This window comes from Arachis hypogaea, chromosome 13, assembly GCF_003086295.3.
Source record: "Arachis hypogaea cultivar Tifrunner chromosome 13, arahy.Tifrunner.gnm2.J5K5, whole genome shotgun sequence".
Classification (NCBI taxonomy): Eukaryota; Viridiplantae; Streptophyta; class Magnoliopsida; order Fabales; family Fabaceae; genus Arachis; species Arachis hypogaea.
The window spans coordinates 140521203-140544805 of NC_092048.1; the positions used below are offsets into that span (position 1 = coordinate 140521203).

Here is a 23603-nt window from a genome sequence, read left to right on the forward strand (position 1 = left end):
TTAGAACCCTAAATGCTCAAGTTTGCAATAATCATATCAAGTTTTCTAACGTTATCTTAGTAAAGATGTAGGAATAACCTTAATAATAATAAAAAAAAAGATAAAAACTCAGGTGCAGTCAACTTCACATAAAGTTGATAACTATTTCACCAAAAAAAATTTGATAACTAAGAGTTATTAGATGAAAATTTAGTCAAATCAATTAAATTATTTAACGGCTTTTAGCTATGAACTTCACATGAAGTTGACTGCACCTGAATTTTTACCAAAAACAAAAAACATGTAAGAATAACCTATAAGATCCGATCAGATACCACTGTACAAACTCGGCGTTCTGTAAAACTGAACTGGAATTCCACACCCGCATTTGTACACAGCAATGTATATGTATATATATTTTTCCCCTCTCCCTTTCCTTAAAAATGTTACAAATATCAGTTACTTTCTGTTCCCAGCCTGTTCTAATTCCGTATACCCACGTAGCAATCGACAACCATAAGGAACATAAAAAATTTCCGAATGATGAACTGGAAAGATATTCAGTAAGTTCGGAAACCACGTATCCGAGCAAACCATTCGAACTGTGCAGTTTCAAATGAGACCCCTCCAAGACCCACTCACTGCTACCTTTCTGTTTTCCAAATTAAGTTGCATTTGTTTTATTCGGGTTGTAAAAAATGTGTTCAAACCATGTAAGTCATGCCAACCTGCATCAGATGTGAATGGGGTACACTTAAGTTTGCGATACCCCTCCTGCAGTTCTTTCTCAAAAAGGCATAAAAATAGTTAATAACTAGCTTCTTTAAGAACCAGGAGTCTTTCCTAGCCCGTATATCCCCATGACCAACAAGATAAACAACTCCAGATTCTTTAGCCTTGCGTATAAAAGATAACTCTCTTTCAAGACTCTGCTCTGCGTCAAGCACTGGGGGATTATTTGAAGATGCTGAAGCCACCTCCTCTGATGTGCTTGCTTCAAAAGTGGAAATGTTTGTATCATTAAATTCAGCCAGAAGGGGAACGCCGAGTGAGTAAACACTCCCATTGGGAGCTATGAGGACCCTAGAAGCAGAATAGTCATCTTCTGAATCACTATCATCATCCCCATCACTCTCAAGTGACCTCTCTTGAGCTTCTCGACGTATAAACTTCTCTAGGCTCTCCATCAATAGCTGCTCAAAAGTCTGGTGATTTTCTTTGCGAACATCTTTGTAGCCATACCTGTTGGCATATATCAGAGAGGATCAGAGAAAATGGGGAGATTCAAACTTTTCTCTTGATTAGATGTGTAGAGACAATAGGGAATTGGAAAAGAATCCCCCAAAAAAAACCTTGATTTGGGACAGAAAAAAAGGTTGTTCAATTGGAATTAGGATTACATTTGTTTTCTTCTTACTTCCTTTACCAACCAAGAGAGTTATTGCTCTCCAACCAAGTAAAACGACATTATAATTGCCAGGATCAGTATGTATGATTAGAATTTCACAGTGTGCCCACGTAAAACATAAAATATACGTTCAATTCACAAACAAATAACTGCTCAAACATACCTGTCAAAATAGTTTAAGTTATTATTAGTTGATTTAACGTCTAAACACTAATAAAGATTTCACAATAGTAATTTTTTTTCCCAAGAATCCCTAACATAATTTTATCTATACTATGTCATGGAATTAATGTTTTGACAGATGATCATGTAACATTTTCTTTTCACAATCTATTAGACTTACCCAAAACTAGACCACTTACATGGATATTAAGTTAGCCCCAGTGATCTCATATAGTTACACATCACACATGTCCCTAAGAAAATTTGAGATCATTACCTGGCAATACAACGAAATATATGATAGCTTTTCTGGCAGACTCGCCTGAACAGGAACCTTTCACTTTGGGGTACCATAGAAACTGGAACATACTTGATACTCACAAATATGATCATGGAGTGTATTGCAGGAAGTGTGGTCAGAAAATGTCCAAAAATTCCCGGAATTCCTTTGACCAACTCATTATAAAGTAACCCAATTCCAGGAGCTCGTATTGTCCCCAGATTGGAGCCCAATTCTCGCATTAAATCCATTGACAGCTTCTGCTTGACTTCAGTTTCATATTTAAGTTTGCTTCCATAATTCCATACGAACATTATAAAAAAATTTATTATGCTTAAGACCAGTATAATCCAACTTCCATCCGGTATACTACACAAAACTGAGGAAAAGAAAGCCAACTCCAATCCCAAGAAGACTACCACAAAACTTAGCACTATGATGATGTGTGTCTGCCATATAAGGACCATAACAAGGGTTACTAAGATAGTGGTCATCATCATCACCCCCAGCTCAGCAATGCCTGAAAAAGATAAAATTTACAAGCTCAAGACTATATATTTCATATTCATAATAAAGAGATAAGTTCAGCACTGAAAACACAAGAATCAACTTCCTCCTCCTATCTAAGCCAGCAGGTCAAAATAATGTTTAATCCATGAGTGAGTGTTGAATGATCGGATCAAATTTGTTAATTGCGCATACTGCACATCTACTTTGTACTTAATCTGTAAGTACCATTATAAGTCCCTGCAGAATCTCACAGCATATCCTGACCTTGGAATGAAACAACCTACCCTCCCTCTGAACTTTTAAATATCCAGAAAAAGGAAGGTTTGATTGCATCCATTTCAAATCGCATGATGATTGACACTTTTTAAAAGCTTGCAGATGGAACCAAACATATCTTTATATTTTACATGTATGGAATTTAATAATTGTGAGCATACAGAGTTCCGAAAGAACTGTGCAATGATAGTAGTCAATGCAATCAGTGCACACAGGTTTCTTAATGCGAATTAGATCCTTTTAAACATAATTCAACCACTGCTATTATTATTTTTTAGCAATAGTTGAGGATATATTTAAATAGTTGATATCCCATTGAACATGTGAAACTATTTACAGTTTGACAGGTGATATGCATATCCAACAAATAAATTTGATAAAATACCTTGAAAGATTAAATTAAAGAAACTGAAAAAAAAATTACCATATGCATTTCCAATCTCATCAATATTGGATATAGAGCAGACAAACACCAGGGAAACAACCAATAGAAACCAGTTTATGACAGGGATATAGATCTGGCCCATAAATTTCCGAGAAGTATGAACTATTTTTAGACGAGGAAAACAACCAAGTGCAGTTGACTGCTTTATACATGAAAATGTGGCTGTCGTCATAGCCCGGCTAGCAATTAGTGCAGCAACAAGAGCAATGACGAAAGTTGGCCAGAATGCACCTCCTGCACATAAAGATTTTAAACTGTAAAGACTTGTGACAGCAGATAGCCAGATAATGATGAACAGTAGAACAGAACCTGGCACTTACTTGGAACAGAAGAAAAAAAGGCTTGACCAGCATCAGCATGGTTTTCCATAAGATATGCTGCTTGACCCAAATAACCCAATAGTAAACACGGCAAAACAAGAAAGACAAACGTAAGCTGCAAACAAAAAATTTCATGAATTCATCCATTTGTTAGGGAAAAGGAAGATAAAGAGAGTAAAAGAAATGAAAATAGAGGCTATGATAGTATTAACTTTCACATGATTTGTTACCTGAACCGATCGAACAGAGAAATAACAAAGATCTGCAAACATGGCCTCAGAACCTGTAAATGATCCAGTTAATATAGCATAAGAGATAGACATGCAAGAGATGGTTAAGTTTAAATTGCATAGTTTGCATGTCAATATATCAAATTGTTTGTGTGTATATGTGTGATTTTGACATGACACCACTTATATCCATGGTTGATTAAATTGCATTCCTCTTGCAAAGCAAAGGAAGAAGTGTCACTAAGAGACATATCACATTTGAGTAATCTGTGTCCAACTTGTTCTCCAGCAAATATCAGTGTAAACCAGTTTTACACGCGCATTCAATTATGTAACGTCACGTCAGCGAAAATAACTATCTTTTACACTGAACGTGTGAATCCTAAAGAACGGATGTGATCGAACTTTACACAGTCCGTGCATCAAAATTAAACTACTATATATATACACATAGAGAGAAAGAGAGTATAGCAAAATTAGAAGTACAGCACAGAACACGATATTGCCTCTACTACACCAAGGATCTTGCATATAAGTGCTTACCAGTTGCACACAAAATACAGCCCCCTAGAGAATACCATGCTTTGGTTGAATTCCTTGCGAAGAAATAATAGATGTGAATAGGATTAAAGGCCCTCAAGACACTAGTGTCATATGTGACTAGATTGTATATCCCAATGCCTGCAAGAGAGCAAAACCATATGAACAAAGCAGGTCCTACAGCAAGCCCCATTTTACTTGTTCCATACTTCTGCACACTGAACAAGATGACGAGGCAAGTAACAGAAATCATCACTACTTCATCTGCATAATCAAGGAAAAAGAATAAGTGACCAATTCAACTATTAAAATAACCATTATATAGGAGTAGGAATCAGCTTATTAGTTGTTAGTATGCGGGCAAAGAATTCATCAAAAGGTTAACTCTCAATACCTTGCTCAATTGCATCTACGCCGACTCGCAAACCATTAACAGATGATAGTACTGCAGGAAGTTATGGACATAAAGTAAGAATTAATATTAAGAACTAAAAGTGGTTATTGAAATTTGAAAAACGATATTTGGCCTTGAACAGAAACAGCAAGATATCATTACAAGCATGATATAGATGTCAGTACAAATGCCTTCTGATCAAAGCATCTCCAAATAATGTACAAAATACACAACAAAACAGCAGTTAATAAACCTGACATTGCCGGTGTTACAACCCCATTAGCTATCACCATAGAAGTACCAGCAAGCACTAATAGAAGCAGAATCTTCTTGAGAGTCACTGAAGACTCTAGCCTTTCCTTGAATTTTAATGACCTTTCAAGCTCAGGGGAAGGCACCTTCAGCCTAAATCCTGATATCCGGGCATCTGATGGCAACTGATTGGGAAGTAGACTCACCTTAGCATTACGACAAATCAAAGAGTACAAGGCAAATGTGCCACCTGCAATGGTTTCAAGACAATCATACATTTGGTCCAGAGAACTAATGAGAAAAAGAGAGAGAACAGAAAAAGAACAGTGAAGGAAAATCTTCAAAACAATAAGATACCTTCACCATCATCGTTGGCCCACAGAACAACCAGTACATACTTCACCAAAGGAATCAATATTAGAGTATACAATACAAGTGACAATGCCCCAATAATGTCCTCATTGTCATTAATAGGGGCCTTCCTGAACATAACACTGAAGGTATATAATGGACTCGTTCCAACATCACCAAATACAACACCAAGAGTTTGAAAAGCCAATATGATTCTCTTTCCCATGTTGACATCCTGAAACAGGGCATGTCGTTACAGCAGAAATCAAACAACTCCAATATCCACTCAAAGCAAGCAAAAAATATAATATTTGAAGGGAAAAAACTGATATAAATTTAAAACTCGAGAAGTCACCTCAAATTCGTTTCTCTGAACACCAGGGACCTCAAGAGCTTCAACATCGAAGGAATCGATTCGCGGGCCAGTTCGAACGAGCCTCTGCTCGCCATTATCCTCGTCCTCAGAATCCAGAACAGAATGGTGGTGCCGCAAATCGGTCTCGAACTCATCAATCTCGGAGGCATCGTCCTCGTCTTCCTGGAAAACCCACCTCGATTCCGTGGAATCCATCGACGAACCCCTCTCTGGATCCCCGTACTCAGCCATCGCCTCCGCGCAGAAAAAGAGCTCAAATTAAAGGTTCAGAAATGACGGGAATAAGAAAACGAATTAGGAATTTTAGGGTTTGGCATAGGGATTTAGGAATTGGAGAGGAAATTGAGCTGAATTTGATTAGAAGGAGAAGAAGAGGAAGGTGGAGATCACGAGCATATTGATGGCGATGGTGGTGGTGGTGGTGGTGCGATGCAAAATTGGAAACGACACGTGATGCAGATGTCGTTTAGCGTGAAAAATTAGAACCAAGTAACTAACCGTGTCAGCGTCGTTGTGGTAACTGAATCTTGTGTTCAACTCAGCTGCTACAAATACTATACTCCACAGTCTCCACGGCTCTGTCCATCATATTCATATGCATGACAGCATGAGTTTTCAGTTTTCACGTGCTAATGAATCAAATTTCATTGATGCTTTATGGATTTTCCTGTGTAAACATTGCACAAAGGCTAGAAAGTAGAAAGTGCCACGCCTTCTTTTTTCTGCTTCTAATCAATTAGCATGGTTAGGCACTTTTTACAAAATTAATAATATAATTTTTCTTATAGCTTAAATGTTATTATAAATTGTTTAGAAAAGCTATTTTTAGTTATCGATAAATGTACTTAACAAAACTTTTAATTTTAAGTATTAAATTGTGTAGACTATGCTAATATCCACAAAGATTTTTTATATATGTACCCAAGAAAAGAAAAGAAAAGAAAACAAAACGAAAAGGCAAGGCATAGTGAACCCCGCCAAAAGATTTAATTAACGTTGATTTGAATTTAATTTTGATAATTTATTAATATTAATTTAATTTTCATCTGCTATACATTCTTTCTATAATTATTATTTAATTATACTCTTAGCTGTACAGTTTATTAGCAAAGAAGAATAGAAAAAGATTATAAAATTCTTTTTAATTGTTAAAACAACTTGGATTTAAAATATGTTTAAAATTACTAATTTTGAACATTCTTATCCACTATGCATTCAATAATAAAAATTTAGTTACCACTATTCAGTCATGAAAACTAAAAATATATTAAAATATTAAATATGTGAAATGATAATATAAATATGCACAAATATATTGAAGTTAATTTACAAAATATTTAATATTTTATTATTAGTGTAATTTTATTTTAACTATTTGAGTGTTCAAGAAGGTTCCACCCACAAAATTACACAAATACACACATTACTCGCACAGTCGCACCACAAAACCAACAAATCCAAACCCTAATCCACTCTCTTTTCTCCTCCGCTCTCACACTCCACACTCTGCTCGCTCTCTCTGTCACAACGCTCCGACCACCATGTCTCACTTTGGAAGGTCAGGACCTCCGGACATCTCCGACACCTACTCCCTCCTCGTACTCAACATCACTTTCCGTAAGCTCAACCTCTTTCCCTCTCTCCCTTTTTTTATGCTCCTTCTCTAATCTTTTAACCTAACACTCAATCTTTTCTGCGTTTTTCGTGTTTCGATTTTCGTTAAAGGCACAACCGCCGACGACCTCTTCCCTCTCTTTGACAAGTATGGCAAGGTCGTCGACATCTTCATCCCCAAAGATCGAAGGTACTACTTATTCCCCGTCAATTTCAATGCTTTATTTAAATTTAAATTAATTAACTAACTAGATTAATTATTATATTGATGAAGGACTGGCGAGTCCAGGGGTTTTGCCTTTGTGCGTTACAAGTATGCCGACGAGGCTCAGAAGGCCGTCGAAAGGCTTGACGGTAGGGTTGGTGTTTCTGATTCTTATTTGATTCGTCAAAAGATAATATAATTTTGTAGTTTTCATCATTTGAATTTTGTTGTTCAGGAAGAATGGTTGATGGTCGGGAAATAACTGTCCAATTTGCAAAATATGGCCCCAATGCGGAGCGCATGTATGTTATCTTTTTCCATGTTCCTTAAAATTCAATATTTTATTTGGGCTCTCTAATCCATTAGTCATCGGTTCTTTTATGTTTTAAAGAAATTGCATAACCTAAAGTTTATTAATTTTGTTGCTTGTTCTTGCATATAATGATTGTTATGCCTCGGTAGTTGACAAGTTTGGTTTATTTTATTTACAGTCACAAAGGAAGGATTATTGAATCAATGCCAAGAACAAGGCATAGGTCAAGGAGCCGCAGCCCAAGGAGAAGGTGTGTTCTGCTTTTTAGTTTTCATATATCTGAAAGCTTGTTTTGTCTCTTTGCTGGTAGACTTGAATTCATGCAAGGTTTATCTCATTTTCTCTGATTCTGATTCTGCACTGGAATGAGATGTTTTATTCACTTTTACGATTTAAGTGCATTGACTCTTCTAGTACAGAAAATCTTGTATCGCATAAATTTTAACATGTGTGCAGTGTAGCACTTGCTTATATCAGATTTCATATTAGCTTTGTTAGGCTCAAATAAATCCTTTGAAATTTTCTTCTTTCCAACTACCACTGCTGACATTGTAATTGATTATTAGCTGGTGTAAACAATTATTTGGATGATGTGTTTGAGCATCTTATATATTTAATCTTTAAAATTTTCTTGTGATAATTAAAATTTATTTAGAACATCCTATGGTGTTTAGTTATTCGCATCTAGTGCCACTGCTAGAAATTTGTATTGATCAAAGACCATTTGTTTGCAGGTACCGTGATGATTACAGAGACAGGGATTACCGTAGGAGAAGTCGTAGCAGAAGTTATGATAGGTATGAACGTGACCGGTACCGTGGGAGGGACAGAGATTATCGTCGTCGAAGCAGAAGCCGCAGTGCCAGCCCTGATTACAAGAGTCGAGGGAGGGGGCGCTATGATGATGATGATGATCGTCGTAGTAGAAGCCGGAGCCGATCGGTGGATAGGTTCTCTTTCATTGATTCTTTATCTCTCTTTGCTGTTATTTTTTCACCATGAAGTGTTTTTTTTTTTTTGACATTTTCATTGTTGGTACCTTTCAGCCGCTCCCCTGCACATAGTCCTAGTCCTCGAAGGAGTCCTTCACCCCGCAGGAGTATGTCTCCTGAAAGGAGTGCATCCCCGAGAAGTCCTAGAGGTGAAAGTCCTGATAATCGTAGCCGTGATGGACGATCTCCCTCACCTCGCAGTGTCTCACCGCGTGGTCGCCCTGATGCTTCGCGAAGTCCATCCCCTCGGAATTCAAATGGTGATGTAAGTAATGTTTGCTTCAAATTTTGCATTGAATAGTTGTTTTTGCAATCTTAGATAGTTTCCTCTACCCTCTGTGACACCTAATATCTACCCTCTTTTGCAGGAGTAAGCTCTCTTGGATGAAAATTCTGGAGACACCTTGAGCATGAGCAGTGCAGCTGTAGCTGTTGTGAAAATGTTGAATCTTCTGGTCAATGTTAATGATCTTATCAGTCATTGAAGGATTTTATGATCTATGTGCTGTTTGGTAGGGTCAAACCTCCTTGGTGTTTAAGTGTTTCCATATTTGGACATGATGTTTTTTCTACTTGCTTATTTAATAACTGTTGGAACATGTAGTTGATAGGTTAGTACTTCAGTCTATGAGGGATCTTGTTATTGTAGTTTCTTTTTACTACTTGCTGCATGTTCATTTCTCTTTCTCTATATTCACTTCTCACTTTTCAAAAAGGAATATGGTTGTGGTCTAGTTTAAACTCAGTTAATTTATGATGAACAACTTACTGGGTTTTATAGTTGTGATCGGGAAAAAGTGATGGGCCTGATTGGTGCATGTTGACATTGTTGCTGTTGATGCTGTTTCTAGTCATTGATGATGAGTGGTCGTGAGTTGTACCCGGTTGCAAGAGTATGCTGGTTTTAGGAGTATGATTGTTTTTTGCCGTGCTGGTTTGACAGACACTAAGTAGACTTGGTTTTTTCCTGAATGGTCTGATTATTGGTAAGCTCTTTGGTTACTTGCTTATTTTTCCTCAGAATTCTTATCTTTGATTTGCCGTGTTTGTTCTTAATCGGAACAAAGTTGTCCTGAAAGGGATTCTCATTGCTGTGACGAACACAAGTTGCACATTTTTTGACATGTAGCTGAAGCCCCTGTAGGAGTTGGATCATTCATTTGTTGATTCAGATGCAGATACTAAACATAAATCGTGAGAACTAAATATGAACTATAATTTGCTGGTGTTTTAGTTCGAACTTTAATGAAGTTGACAATGGTAACATGTTCATTGTTACTTTTTAAGGGTATTTTACTGGTAACTTATTTAATATTCACCTTTATAATATCTGCTACTTAATGTAGTGAGATATATTTGTTGTAGCACGCTGCTCCATGAAACTGTAGCTGTGCGATGGTAGCAGATGCATCTTTTTTGTGAAATGAGTGATCGTGAATAATTTGAAGAACTAACCAATGACTGTAGCTGACTGTTGCTGCCCTATTTGTTGTGGTCGGGTTGGCAATGGTATTAGCAGTTCGTACTGCCGATAGCTGTCTCATGATGCTGATGGTTTCTGTTGATTCCAAAGCTGCCTGACAGAATTTTCACTATTAAGCTGGTGAAACCGTTCCTGTGTTGGTCACTCTTTCACAGATTCTATTATGAGTCATAAATCATTTGTTCCTTAATTAAACTGTTTGCTCATTTGTCATTTGTTGCTATATCATTATGATCACCCTTGCCAATAGTGTAGTTAGGAGGTAAAACACATACATACATTTGATTATGGTGTGTCCAACTATAACTGTTGTCTCAGTAAAATTTGAGTAGTCAACTGATGTTAGTGTCGATTATTATTTTGGGATGGTTGCAATCTCTACAGTAAGAATTCTGAATCGGTAATATGTATGGTTGAGCGAATAATTGAATGATATTGCATTCTCTTTTGGAGCAGTATTCTGTGCTGTGGTATGAAGGCTTATTGTAGAGCTACATTAGTTGAATGAATATATGTGCTTATGGACGTGTCTTCATCATCTTCCTCAGTGTTTTTCACTTAACTTTAAATGAGATAAAGCAAAGGAGAAAAAGATATAGACATGGGAAAAAGTGTTTAGCACATTATCTTTCAATCCTTAACCGAGATATTTAAAAGCAACGGCTTACATGCAGTAACAATTTATTTTTGGGTAGGATTATCTATACGATATAGAATTTAAGATTTCATCTAATCTATATTTTAACCTTATTAATCCATTAAATGGAGGTAGAGGTGTATTTATTAGGCGTATTTATTATTGGTCGCGGACAAAAATGTCTGTAATTTAAAGATGTGACAAAAATGTCAACATTAATTATGTACTTTCAAAAAATGAGATTGAAGAGATTGAATTTTGATGTTTTTGTAAGAATAATTAGAGAAATAAAATATTTTTATCTTTAAAATTTGGTAATTTTTTTGTTAAGAATATATTTTTTGTGAACAATTCATAATACTTTCAAAAAATAAAATAAAAAGATAGAGATCAAATTTTTATTTTATTTTTGTGTGTATTTTTTAAACAGTTATTAAATATTATTATAAAATTTTGGATCAAATGTATAAGTGATTCGTTAAATATAAAAATTGTTTGTTATTTACAAAAAAAAGTTGTGTTTTTAAATTATTTAAAAGTATTTTTGTTGATAATAAAAGTCGAGATTATTTTTGTCGGGATTTAATTTTGGTAGTTTATCCTATTTTTTATTATACTAGTGTATGTTCCCGGGTCCTACACGGCATAATACATAAAATTATATAAAAATTTTTATTAAAATTTAAATAAAAATATATATAATAATTATTATTATAAACGTTTTACAATTTAAAAATATTAAAAATAATTAATATTTATTTTAATCAATTTAAATTTATTGAATGGTCATCTCATTTGTTCACTTAAGCAAGTATTTGGAGTTCAAATCTCGCCTTGTGTGTATCACAATCCATTAGTTAGCGATAGACCCTTAATAAATAGAACATCAATATATGGTGGATTAATTCTCGACTTGCCAAGTTAGAAAATCCATAGAAAAAAAATTGTATTTGTCTTTAAAATAGAATAATTTTTCATTAATAGAAATAATTATGAATTTTTGTCTTTGTTAAAATTAACTTGGGAGAATTTTATTTATTACTATAGTATTCATTCTTGAAATCAAAACAATATAATCAACATTGTTACTTGTTAAAACTTCACATTTTATGAAATAATTTTTAAATTCTCAAATTCATAAACTTATGTCATTACAAAAGTAATTAGATCGATTAATATTTTTTGGTAATATGGTGTATCGAAACACCATCGTTGAGTATTAGTTAGTTTGAAAAGAAACCGATAACAATTTTTGTTATTCAATATATAATTTATTCTATTGAAAAATAAATTAATATTTTTTAAACTTGTAAATATTTTTTTTTAATTTCTTACACTATTTTATTTGACTATATTTACCATTAAAAAATAGCAAATAACCATACTATCTTACAATATATATGATATAAAAAGTAATTTCTTATCTTAAAATTAATTTTGGTTAGTGAGATAAAATTTAAAATATTTTTTTTATTTTCTTACTAAAATTTAAATTTAAATTTAGAATTGATTAACAATTCATCATTTTTTTAATTTCAATAAAAAATAAATTGGTTAGATGCAAAATATTCATCATTTAAATTTTAATTACCAAAAATTGATTAAAAATTAATTATAAACTTAATAATCGATAATATATATATATATATATATATATATACGTAAATAATAATATCTAATGTATTGATTATTTATTTTTTTTTTTGACAGAATTAATGTATAATCTATTGAGGATTGATTTATTATCCAAAATTTTTTTTATCAACTTTGTAATATGTGAAAATAGTAATCTTATTTTTTATTATTATTTAATATAGTTAATTTATCGTAATAACTTATAGTTAATGAGTTAAAAGAAATAAATCGAAAAACATTCTCAGAAGCATGCTATGTCAGCTTCATCATTAAATATAAAAATTCGATTTTTATATAATAGAATAGATAAATTTAAATGCATAATATTATTCTTATTAAAATTATCTAATTATATTTATGCAACTTAAACTTTTAGAGAAGATTATTAATGACATCTTATTGGTCAAAAAACTTATTAATGACTCTAGAGTCTAGATAACTTGATGTGAATTTTTTTTTATTTTTTACATGAACTTTAGATAAAAAAAAATTAATTCTGACATATAATTGAAAACTTAAAATGCAATTAATAAATAAATTTTATCTATAATTGTTAATGAGATGTAATCTAGATATAATAAGAAATAAATCATATAAATAAAAATTTTGCATAATAGATAGAGTTAAATTCAAGGATAACGATATTTTTTAATTAATTTTTTTAATTTATTCAATTACAATAATAATAATAATAATAATAATAATAATAATAATAATAATAATAATAATAATATATTTTTCTAATTTAATTTAACTTTTTCGTAGACAATTCTTAATCTATTTTATATTCATCTACATTAAAAAACAAAAAGAAAGAAATGAAGGATATACAATCTTTAACACGGTATTCTTTTAGTTATTTAGAAATCTAGAAAAAAAAAGCCTTGAAAAACCAAATAGCCACCTAACTTTTCTTGCCCTCAATTCTTGTGACCTCACTCCCAAAAACCCAAAAGAATAGAATATTGCTTGAATTGCTTTCGAATGCAGTAGAGAAGATCATGCAACTTCTATCTCGTCGTCGTTATTCCACCTGCCCAGTCACTATCGTTGTCGTGTCCGCTCTGCTGCCGTGTGCGTTGCTATGCGTCATCTAATTTAATGAATTTAATTAGAATAAACAATAAATTATTTATTTTATTTTAGACTTCATAAATGAGAAAACCAATTCACTGATACAATAAATTACAATTAATGTAGTCCAATTAATTAAGTAATATAAATTATAATAAATTATATTAATATTTAAATATCCAATTAAATCAATTAGTTGATATAATTAAGTCATTATAATAAATTGTATTGAATGAGTTAAAATAATTAGATCCGGAAACACTCTGTGGAGCATGCTACCTCAGCTCTATCATTAAGTGCATAAATCCAATTTTTATATAATAGAATAGATAAATAGAATAAATAAGTAAGTAAGTATTTGCACTATTATACTTCTTGTTCTACATGATGACTTAAGATATTTGTTTTGTATGTTAAATAATATAAAAAATATTTTGTATCTTATATTCATTAAATATTGATATTAAGAAAAAAAATTATGTAATAAATTTTATAAATAGTAATTATAAAAAATAAATAATTATTTATTATATATAATAATTCTTGGTATACATAGGATCATGTATATATTAGGATATCTATTTTAATTATGTGAGTAATCATTGTTATTTTTATTTTTTTATTATATTAGTAAATAATATTTAAAACTAAAAGAAAGAAAAATAACTAAAAAATTTTCTTAATTTGAATAAAAACTCTCTTATAAATATAGTAAAAATATAAGATGTGATGTAGAAAAAAAGTTAAAGCGACATAAAATTTTACTAAAAATAAAAATATTTTTTTGTTCATTTTTTTAGACACATATCTATTTTATTCAAGGTATAAATTTTAATTGATATAAACTAATGATAGTTAAGTATACCAAAAAAAAAGCAATCAATAAAAAAAAACTTAAATAAGGTAAATATGTTCTGAAAAAAATTAGAATAAAATAAAAACTCCAATTATAACCATTAATCATAATCATATATATTTATTTTAAGATTTATACTTCAAAAATTCAGAATATTAATATTTTGTATTTTTTATTTTTTTCAATTTTAGACTATTATAAATATTAGTTGTTCTCTAATAATAGCAATCCTTTTAAAAGAATAAACATAATTAAATAATTTTAAAAATATATAATGATTTTTAAAATAACAAAAAATATACAATTACCTAAAATATATTATTTTTGTGTAGCAATTGAAATTTAATTGTCAACATAAAAGTTATATATAATATCCTATCATAACAAATAAGTGTTTAATCAAAGAATTTAATATTTATATAATATAAGAAATAAATTAAATTTTGAGCTTAATCATAGTATACGCTCAATTTTAAATTTTTATAATTCAAATTTTATCATTATTGATACTCAAATAATAGAAATGATATATTAATAAATAAAAAATATTATTAAAAGTTAAATATACAGATAAAAAATTATAACTTACAAAAATATCTCTAAAATTTATTACATAAATATTAAAAGTCATGTATTTATATAAATTAAATTATATTAAATTGTAAGATATTTGGATATTTAATTAAATTTAAAAATAAATAGTATGCCAATTCAAATAATTTAGATCGGAGATAAAAAAGATATATAATCAAATTATATCATATAACATAACATTTCTATAAGTTTCTTTTATAAGAGATTTAATATAAAAATATTTATCATCATTTATTTAATGTAACAATTTAAATTTAGGTGAATTGTTCCAAAAAATACCTTTTTCAAATTATTTATTGTTAATATCGGTTCAATTTTATAACATTTAATGATGGCGTAAATGATTATATTTGAACTACAAAATTAACCTAAAACAAAATATAGAAATGGAAGAGAACAAAATATTAAGACAAAAAAAATGATTAGAAGCGTAAAAATAGAAAAAAATATCAAATTTAAATAATGTCAAAAAGAATCTAATATATAAAGATGTGAATTGTAAAAATAGAGGGATACATATATAAAGGAGAATAGCATGCATGCATAAACGTTTTTTCACTATATCATAATTTGCTCCAGCTATACAATGAATTCAGCGGCAGTCGGCAGCTCCAAAAATTTGCATCGGTGCACCTCGAGCACATGACCTGATTTCTTAAGTCGCAAGTATGCCGAGCACATTGTCATTCAATTCCATTAGCAAGCAACGGTAATGCTTAAATTGAGACATTTTCGAGTTATAAACAAACAATCAACAAAACATTATTCATCCATACCTTCTCATTTATCCATAAAAGAAATTTTATATAAAGAAAAAAAAAAAGAAGAAAAGAAGAGTTGAAATAGCAAGAGTGATAAAAAAAGATGATTCTTATCATTTTGTTTGGCCGTCTATATATAGAAGACCAGAAAATCATGATTATCTAACAAAATTAATTTGTATTTATTGCATTTAATTTGAATAAGCAAGAAATGATCATATTTTAGTTTAGTATTTAATTCACATTATTTGAATTAGACTCAATACATATAATTTAATTTGATTTAATTATTAGTTAAAAATATCTCAATTGCTTATTTTATTTATAGATTTATTATTTTAATTATTAATAATTTAATTAAATCAATTAATTAATATATATAATTTATACTAAATTTGATTTAATAAATTAAAAAATACTATCAGAATATTAAAAAAATAAATTAAGAAATACTATTAAAATAAATTGATATAAATTATAATAATTATGTAATATTTAAATATCTAATCAAATCAATTAGTTGATATAATTAATCTCATAATAAATTATATTTAATGAGTTAAAAGAAATAAATCGAGAAAAACTCTCAGAAACATGTCACGTCAGCTCCATCGTTAAGTGTAGAAATCCGATTTTTATATAATAGAATAGAAGAATAGATAGATAGATGTTAATTCATATATAGTATATAAAAAAATTTAATTAGAATAAATAACAATTTATTTATTTTATTTTAGACTTTATAAATAAAAAGACTAATTCACTAATATAACGAATTATAATTAATGTAGTATAATTAATTAAGTAATATAAATTATAATAAATTATATTAAGAAAAGAAATATTTAAATATCTAATTAAATCAATTAATTGATATAATTAAGTCAGTGCAATAAATTGTATTGAATGAGTTAAAACAATTAAATCGGAAAACACTCTCCGAAGCATGCCACATCAGCTTCATCATTAAGTGCAGATATCCGATTTTTATATAATAGAATAGATTTTTTAGGTTTCCGATGGTAAATCTCTCTCTCCCCCGCGAACTGGGCCAATCAAGACCTCTAGGCAGACTTATGAATCGTGAGAAAAAGGTGTCATAACTCATAACCCAACCATTTTGATATAGATGTTCTTGTGACATTTGATTGGTCATGGTTTCTGACCTTCATCCTTCCATGGAATGAGAGAGGAAAAAAAAAATAGAACATGCATGTCATCCATATATAGAGAGAGACCCAATAAGAAAACTCCGAAAGAGAAAGAACCTATTATATTATATTTTGATGGGGTTGGAGGATGTGAAAGAAACTAGAAGAAGTTGAAGGGATTGAATCTAAAGCTGGTATACGTGGCACTGACATAAGCATTAAGCAATTCATTCTGCGCGGACCAGAAATCAGCCTTGAGACCCCCCCTTCTCACTGCTTTTAGGATCTTGTTCTTGTGTATGTACCCAGTCACCACTACCTTTTGGCAGTTAGCATCCACTTCCACCTTCTCTATCCCTGCACGTTGGTCCAATAAAAACTCTTGACATTAGTTCCAACAGCTAGCTGATCTCAATCATTGTGGCATTGATTGCCAATATAGGAGAATAATTCCTATGCATTGTGTCAGCCAGTTGAAATTCAATGGATTGAAATTATAAAATATAAAATATAAACCTTATCATTATCAGACAAACCCACCTTTCAATTTTGATAGACATTTCCTTAGTCTTTTCTCGTGTACACAAACCATTTCCACTTTTAACTCCACAATCTGCAAAACAGGATAGTGATGGAAATGTTATTAGACACAATTATCTATATTTGTTAAAATGTGTTATACAACAGTGTTTGTTGATTGAACATGCATGCTTTCTTCTATTATTACTTCCGTAAGACTTCTTTGGTTCCATCAAAATAATTAAACACCACTTGATTTTTCGATATTCCTCTGCATAGACCCTGTGAAAATCTATATGAGAAGTTATGAAGATAATTATACCTCCATGAAAACTGCTGAGAGGAGATAAGTGACGCTAAGGAGTGATGATGTTCAAAATCAAACTAGAGATGAAATGTTGAAGAAGGACGACCAGGACTCGGGAGTGACAGATAAGTACAATAATGAGTATTGAGACACAACAGTTCCGAAGCAATTTGAAATGATATGGTTAATCCAATGAGTGAGAGAGACAAACTGACAGGGTTGTATTTATATACTACTATGTAACATCAAATCAAGGACAAGCCCACATTAAAGTGAGTGAGGATTGCGTTGGGTTTTGAGATTGATGGCAAATTTGATGTGGAAGTAGTACAAGACAAGACCACATGCTTTTTCAGGGACAGTAGCAGCACAATGAGCTTTGGAATATGCGATACAAGGCCCAAGGCTTTCGATCCACGCAAAGCAAAGCAAAGAAGTGTATCAGAATTTGAAATGATTGGCTTTGACAGGTCCAACATCACTTTTCTTCCTTTTGACCCAAGTTATGATCAGAGAGAGAGAGAGAGAGAGATTGAATTCTTGGCTTTGATGAATTGTAACAGTTGCACGCAGAATGTTTAACATTTGGTGTTAATTTTCTGTCTACTATTATCTCCAATCTGTCATCTGTCCTAATAAATAACACAATTTTAACAGAAAATCATCAGCATAATTTCGGTGTCATGTAACTTTATGATAACATTGTAGAGTTATATGTATATTTTCCATGTAAGCAGTGAGGATTTGCCACATAGAAAACAAAATGCGTGGCCTATAGCATATGCTGAAGCTAGCTACTATGATGATGTGACTGATATAAAGTGTATTAATTCTTTACTTGTTATCTGACATATGCTATTTTATTTTGCATCGTTGTCGAGAGCCTTCACAAAGAAAAGGAAGAATTAAAGAAAAAGAGAATAGAAACGTCTATCATGCAGAAGAATGACAACAGGAAAACATACCAAGTAGCAAGTTTGGTATACTCGCCATTGGGATACGAGCCTTCTCTCAACTTTATTTTAATTCTTCCAAACTGCTACTATATATTGGACTTCCTCAGTACCGTTGCTAGCTAAGAGTTTATTAAGGAAAATATTGGAAGATTCTTTCTTCCAAAAGCTTAACGACACAGAAACATGAGAATGAACAGTTGAAAAATATTTACCCAAGAATTGTGTTGCATTAGAGTAGACTAGATTTTCATATAAACTTCAACTGTATACAATATCTCACTATAAGATAAAATATGAATAATAGTAATACAAACAGTTCATATCAAGAATCGAATTTTCCTTTTTCCTTTAAAAGGAAATTGTCTCTTTACATATCATTGGCATCTTGGAAGGCCAACAATATAAAAGGAAGAAAGAATGTGGAGAAGCATGCACAGCTAGAGTCTAGAAAAACAGAGAGAAAATAGGTATAGAAATTGAAAAAAGTAAGATCACAGATTTCTTAATTACTATAAACTAAAGCCAATGATAGCCATCACCAAAACGTAAAAGACCAATCAATTATTCTGAGGTATAATTGGTTTGCACCTTGTGAAAGTGAAACTCTAGTTCATCCTAGTTACTTCTGATGGATATCATAACACACAAGAGCGTCACGTCTTGTAGATTTTGAACAGTTGTTTCTTTATAGGTAAATAAAAGGAAAAGCAAAGAAACAATCACAGCACGTCTTCAAATCAATTATGTTTTTCTTCGAGATGAAAATTGAAAACATATTTTACTGACTTTTTAAGGTGAGTACCGTGATCAATCATAGCTTGTGAATTATGATGGCTCCACCTAATATATCTATTTAGCCAACTTTTGCTTTCCGAGAAATAAGATCATAGAACAGGAAATTCATATGGAAATGATAAAATATAAAGATGTTGGGAAAACAATCTTCACAGTTTACATAATAGTTTGATTCAATTTACATGCCAATTCTAACAAAAATAATGAATAAGGAAAGAAAGGAAAAGGAGTACGAAGCACCCTGGCTTTTACATTGACGTGGAAATAGATTCCTTTCCTCCAAGCGTTTGAATAATAGCTTCCAGGAGTTTAATATCATCATCACGCTTTGCAATTTCTTCTTGCTTTGCACGTAACTCTTCCATGTGCAGCTCAAACACCTCTGCAATGAAAATTAAATGTTAACTTTGCTCATAAGAGACAAGCAGAGTTGCATTAAATTTCTGCTGCGAATCCCGAAATCTACGCCTTCTCCTCAACCAAAACAGGATTTGAAACTAGGAACCCAGGTTGAAGTTTCCAGGCACAATGGCATCAACACAATTTTCAAAAATTCAAGGCAGGGCTACTACATCAGTGTCTAGCTGAATGTGGACTTAATTGCTCCATAATGGAAATTAGCAACTTAATAATTTCTTAAATCAAAATCAACATGCATAGCTCATTCATATTGAAGGACAGCAGGGAAAAAAACAAGGAGAGTTACTCCAGATCAAAACAGGCAGTTGCAAATTATGATTACAGTTTGAGTTGTAAGGATTCATGGTGAACATACTTGTGGTGTTCTCAAGCTCTTTGGTGACCTCTTGCGCGTGCAATTCAGAAGCTCTCTGTGCCGCTTCGGCCTGTCGCTTCTCAGAGCGAGCGCGGGCAGCTGCGGTGATGGCGGCATCAAGCTCTCGTTCCAAAGTCTCCACTCTCTGCTCCAGAACCTAGATGCAACACAGATTCTTATTGTTTAGGAACTCGTAGATTGTTACAAGGGGGAAGAAGGGGAATAATACCTTGATGGTGCGGGCTTGGTCAGCGGTGAGGGAGGCTTTGGCGAAGCTTTCTTCGTCGACGAAAACGGCCTTCTTAAGAAGAAGCTTCTGGAGAGACTCCAGATTGGATGCCATCTCCGTCAGATTCGTGATCGCCCCGTTCCATCGCTCGCTTCCTCCTTTCTCATCCATACTCGCTACTCTCCTTAACTCAACTTACCTCTCATTTCATCCTCACTTGAGCAGGGCAGATTAGTAAATTACCATACCAACTTTTTTTTTTTTTTTGGTTCGGTACACTATCTCCCAATCCTTCTCCTTCTTCCGATCGGCGATTCCAAGCATCCATGCCGTCATCTCTATTCATCTGAACGCGGCGTAGATAACAATTTTGTGTTTACGGTTTCGGATCTTAATTCATCCAATGCTGACTAATCGTGCAACACTCATCCAACTACTCCGCAACTCAATCCTCAATGCGAAAACCCTAACAACCACCGCCACCGCGACCTCTTCTAACCGGGACGAGTACTTCACGGCAATCCACCACGTGTCGAACATCGTGCGGAAGGACTTCTACATGGAGCGAACCCTTAACAAGCTCCGAATAACCGTCACGCCGGAGCTGGTTTTCCGCGTCCTTCGCTCCTGCTCTAACTCCCCCGATGAGTCCCTCCGCTTCTTCAACTGGGCCTGCTCCCACCACTCCACCTCCTACACCCCGACCTCCGTGGAGTTCGAACAACTCCTCAACACTCTCGCCCGCCACAAAAACTACAACACCATGTGGAAACTCATCCACCAGTTCAAGAACCCTAGCAACAGCACCGGCTCCAGCACCATGTCCCTCTCCACCGATGCCGTCTCCTCCATCATCGAATGCTATGGCACTCACCGCCTCGTTGACCAGGCTGTCCAGGTCTTTAACAAGTCGCCTTCACTCTTCAACTGTCCCCAAACTGTTGCCATCTACAACTCCCTCCTCTTCGCCCTCTGCGAGTCCAAGCTCTTCCACGGCGCATACGCCTTAATCCGCCGCATGATCCGCAAGGGCGTCTCCCCCGACAAGAGGACCTATTCCACCCTTGTCAATGCCTGGTGCTCCAATGGGAAAATGCGTGAGGCGCAGCAGTTCTTAAAGGAAATGAGCGATAATGGATTCAATCCTCCCGTTAGGGGCAGAGACCTTCTTGTCGAGGGGCTGTTAAACGCAGGCTACTTTGAATCTGCTAAGGAAATGATGAGGAAGATGGTGAAGGAGGGCTCTGTCCCTGATGTGGAAACGTTCAATGTATTGGTGGAATCTGTGTGCAGAACAGGGCAAGTTGAGTTCTGTGTTGGGTTGTTTCGCGAAGTGTGTCGGTTGGGGATGGTGCCCGATGTTAACACCTACAAGATTCTGATTCCGGCTGTGTCAAAGGCCGGGTTGATGGACGAGGCGTTTAGGCTGTTGCATAATTTGGTTGAGGATGGGCACAGGCCATTTCCTAGCTTGTATGCTCCGATCATTAAGGCATTGTGTAAGAGGGGAGAGTTTGATGATGCGTTTTGCTTCTTTGGCGACATGAAAGCGAAAGGGCATCCCCCTAATAGGCCTGTGTATACCATGCTGATAACAATGTGTGGTCGCGGAGGGAGGTTTGTGGATGCTGCTAATTACTTGATGGAGATGACTGAGATGGGATTGGTGCCAATATCAAGGTGTTTTGATATGGTTGCTGATGGGTTGAAGAATTGTGGGAAGCATGATCTGGCCAAGAGGGTGGAACAGCTGGAGGTTTCGATCCGTGGGGTTTGATGGATCTGAGAGTCAGAAGCTTCCTTATCATTCTTTGTGGTGGCTGGTTAGCTTCCCTGCTTGCTTGTGGCAGATATGATGCTAGCTGCATACATTGATTGTAGCTGGCAGGGTGTTGGAACTTCTGGTTGAGGAATGCCGAAAAGGAGTCTAAACAATGCAATTAGGTCCTTGCTCTTGTCTAGCACTTCCTTTTCTTCTTAATCTTATTCGTTCTATCATATCTAATTGCATTCCTAAAATTGATGAGGTTTCCTTCTAACATACCTTAATGAACTGAATGATTACACTGTTTTGCTTGCTATTATCTGCATACAGCATATATATCATTGCAATCATCATGCCTTTCCACAAACTTTTAGTGTTAATCATTGCATCATCCATTACTTTGCCAATAAATGTACTGGAAAACCCTCAAATTCTGGAATGTATGAACATACAATACAAAAGCCATTTTTCTTTCTGATCCAAGTACTTTTCTTTTTCCCCTTTTTTTCTCCCACTTTTTGGCAATGATCAGACGAGATTTTGATAAGGCATTGCAAATCTGTTGAATACCGTTTCAAGCACCCGCTGATGTGGCTAGAATATGTTTAACCACCTCTAGGAGAGAATGGTTAGTCCTGGAATAAATTAAAGTTTGAATCATTGTAAGTAATAGCTTTCATGAAAGAAAGAAGTTTTTCTCTTTGTTAAATCATTCTTAGGTTTCTATTAGAGTTTTAGCAAAGTGGAGCTTACACTTTCCATAACTTGGAAATGTGATTGATTTTTTGCATTCCTTCTTTCAGTGAATCATTCCCATTCTGGCATTCTTTGCTAATGGTTTTACCATATTCCAACCAAAAGAGGCCTGGAGGGAGGCTGAATTGCTGACGAGGGACCCAAATCTTCCATGTTCATGGCATAACTATTGGAGCGTCTCTAATCTTTTGGAGACCTTGTTTGAATTGGCAGCTTTGATGTATGACTTTGGAAATTCACACATCTGGATCAAACAGAAATTACATTTGTTTTTTATCGTCTTTAATATCCTGATTGAATTTCGTTTTCCGGCTTGTAATTCTGCTGAAGAAATGTTTAACTGCTTGTAAAAGTAATAATATTTGTAGCTACATGTAGCTTTAGAGCTCCTGTTTGTTTTTTGTAATGAAAGGAAAATAATGTTACACATTGTTGCAGCACTTTCTATAGTTTCTAGGTAAATCTAAAAACTAAAAGAGATTTAAGTTTGTCTCTGATTATTAGATTCCCTCTCAAATTTTAGTTCATAAAGAATATCTATTTTTTTTAAAAGATTTAGATCTAACTTTTTTCACTTATATGTAAATGTGGTATGACTACTTCAAGAATAAGATATTTCTTCTGTCAAAAAAAAAAAAAAGTTACGCTCAATTGAATATGACC

General features: G+C 33.2%; 5 protein-coding genes across 18 annotated transcripts; 2 read left to right on the forward strand and 3 right to left on the reverse strand.

Annotated features, from left to right (window-relative positions):
- Positions 1 to 332: 332 nt before the first annotated feature.
- LOC112792244 (potassium transporter 7) lies at positions 333 to 6297 on the reverse strand. The gene is made up of 10 exons (XM_025835409.3): positions 5503 to 6297; positions 5154 to 5382; positions 4798 to 5046; positions 4545 to 4595; positions 4154 to 4414; positions 3611 to 3663; positions 3381 to 3495; positions 3040 to 3294; positions 1827 to 2349; positions 333 to 1221 (listed from the first exon to the last, which is right to left on the reverse strand). The coding sequence occupies exons 1-10, from the start codon at positions 5752 to 5754 to the stop codon at positions 684 to 686; spliced, it is 2526 nt and encodes an 841-aa protein (XP_025691194.1). The 5' UTR covers positions 5755 to 6297; the 3' UTR covers positions 333 to 683.
- Positions 6298 to 6925: 628 nt separating this feature from the next.
- LOC112792245 (uncharacterized) lies at positions 6926 to 10585 on the forward strand. 12 transcript variants are annotated; one of them, XR_011870273.1, is made up of 11 exons: positions 6926 to 7140; positions 7249 to 7327; positions 7412 to 7491; positions 7578 to 7644; positions 7834 to 7905; positions 8390 to 8605; positions 8702 to 8912; positions 9016 to 9159; positions 9429 to 9633; positions 9777 to 9907; positions 9994 to 10585. XR_011870273.1 is itself a non-coding variant. In XM_025835410.2 (8 exons), the coding sequence occupies exons 1-8, from the start codon at positions 7065 to 7067 to the stop codon at positions 9019 to 9021; spliced, it is 807 nt and encodes a 268-aa protein (XP_025691195.1). In that variant the 5' UTR covers positions 6926 to 7064; the 3' UTR covers positions 9022 to 9338. The 12 variants fall into 12 exon arrangements, 1 of the variants encoding a protein (XP_025691195.1); XR_011870274.1 differs by having other exon boundaries at positions 10013 to 10585; XR_003197384.3 differs by having other exon boundaries at positions 9777 to 9841.
- Positions 10586 to 16787: 6202 nt separating this feature from the next.
- On the reverse strand, positions 16788 to 18296 carry LOC140178083 (heavy metal-associated isoprenylated plant protein 45-like). The gene is made up of 3 exons (XM_072213273.1): positions 17680 to 18296; positions 17379 to 17451; positions 16788 to 17195 (listed from the first exon to the last, which is right to left on the reverse strand). The coding sequence occupies exons 1-3, from the start codon at positions 17683 to 17685 to the stop codon at positions 16999 to 17001; spliced, it is 276 nt and encodes a 91-aa protein (XP_072069374.1). The 5' UTR covers positions 17686 to 18296; the 3' UTR covers positions 16788 to 16998.
- Positions 18297 to 19519: 1223 nt separating this feature from the next.
- LOC112792248 (uncharacterized) lies at positions 19520 to 20590 on the reverse strand. Its single transcript, XM_025835414.3, has 3 exons — positions 20420 to 20590; positions 20191 to 20347; positions 19520 to 19797 (listed from the first exon to the last, which is right to left on the reverse strand). The coding sequence occupies exons 1-3, from the start codon at positions 20588 to 20590 to the stop codon at positions 19664 to 19666; spliced, it is 462 nt and encodes a 153-aa protein (XP_025691199.1). The 3' UTR covers positions 19520 to 19663.
- LOC112792246 (uncharacterized) lies at positions 20520 to 23369 on the forward strand. Of its 3 annotated transcripts, none has more exons than XM_025835412.2 (3): positions 20520 to 22363; positions 22717 to 22846; positions 22988 to 23369. In XM_025835412.2, exon 1 carries the CDS (start codon positions 20823 to 20825, stop codon positions 22194 to 22196), a length of 1374 nt encoding a protein of 457 aa, XP_025691197.1. In that variant the 5' UTR covers positions 20520 to 20822; the 3' UTR covers positions 22197 to 22363; positions 22717 to 22846; positions 22988 to 23369. The 3 variants fall into 3 exon arrangements, with proteins under 3 accessions (XP_025691197.1, XP_025691196.1, XP_025691198.1); XM_025835413.2 differs by having other exon boundaries at positions 20823 to 22363; positions 22717 to 22812; XM_025835411.2 differs by lacking the exon at positions 22717 to 22846 and having other exon boundaries at positions 20714 to 22363.
- The last annotated feature ends 234 nt before the right edge of the window (positions 23370 to 23603 follow it).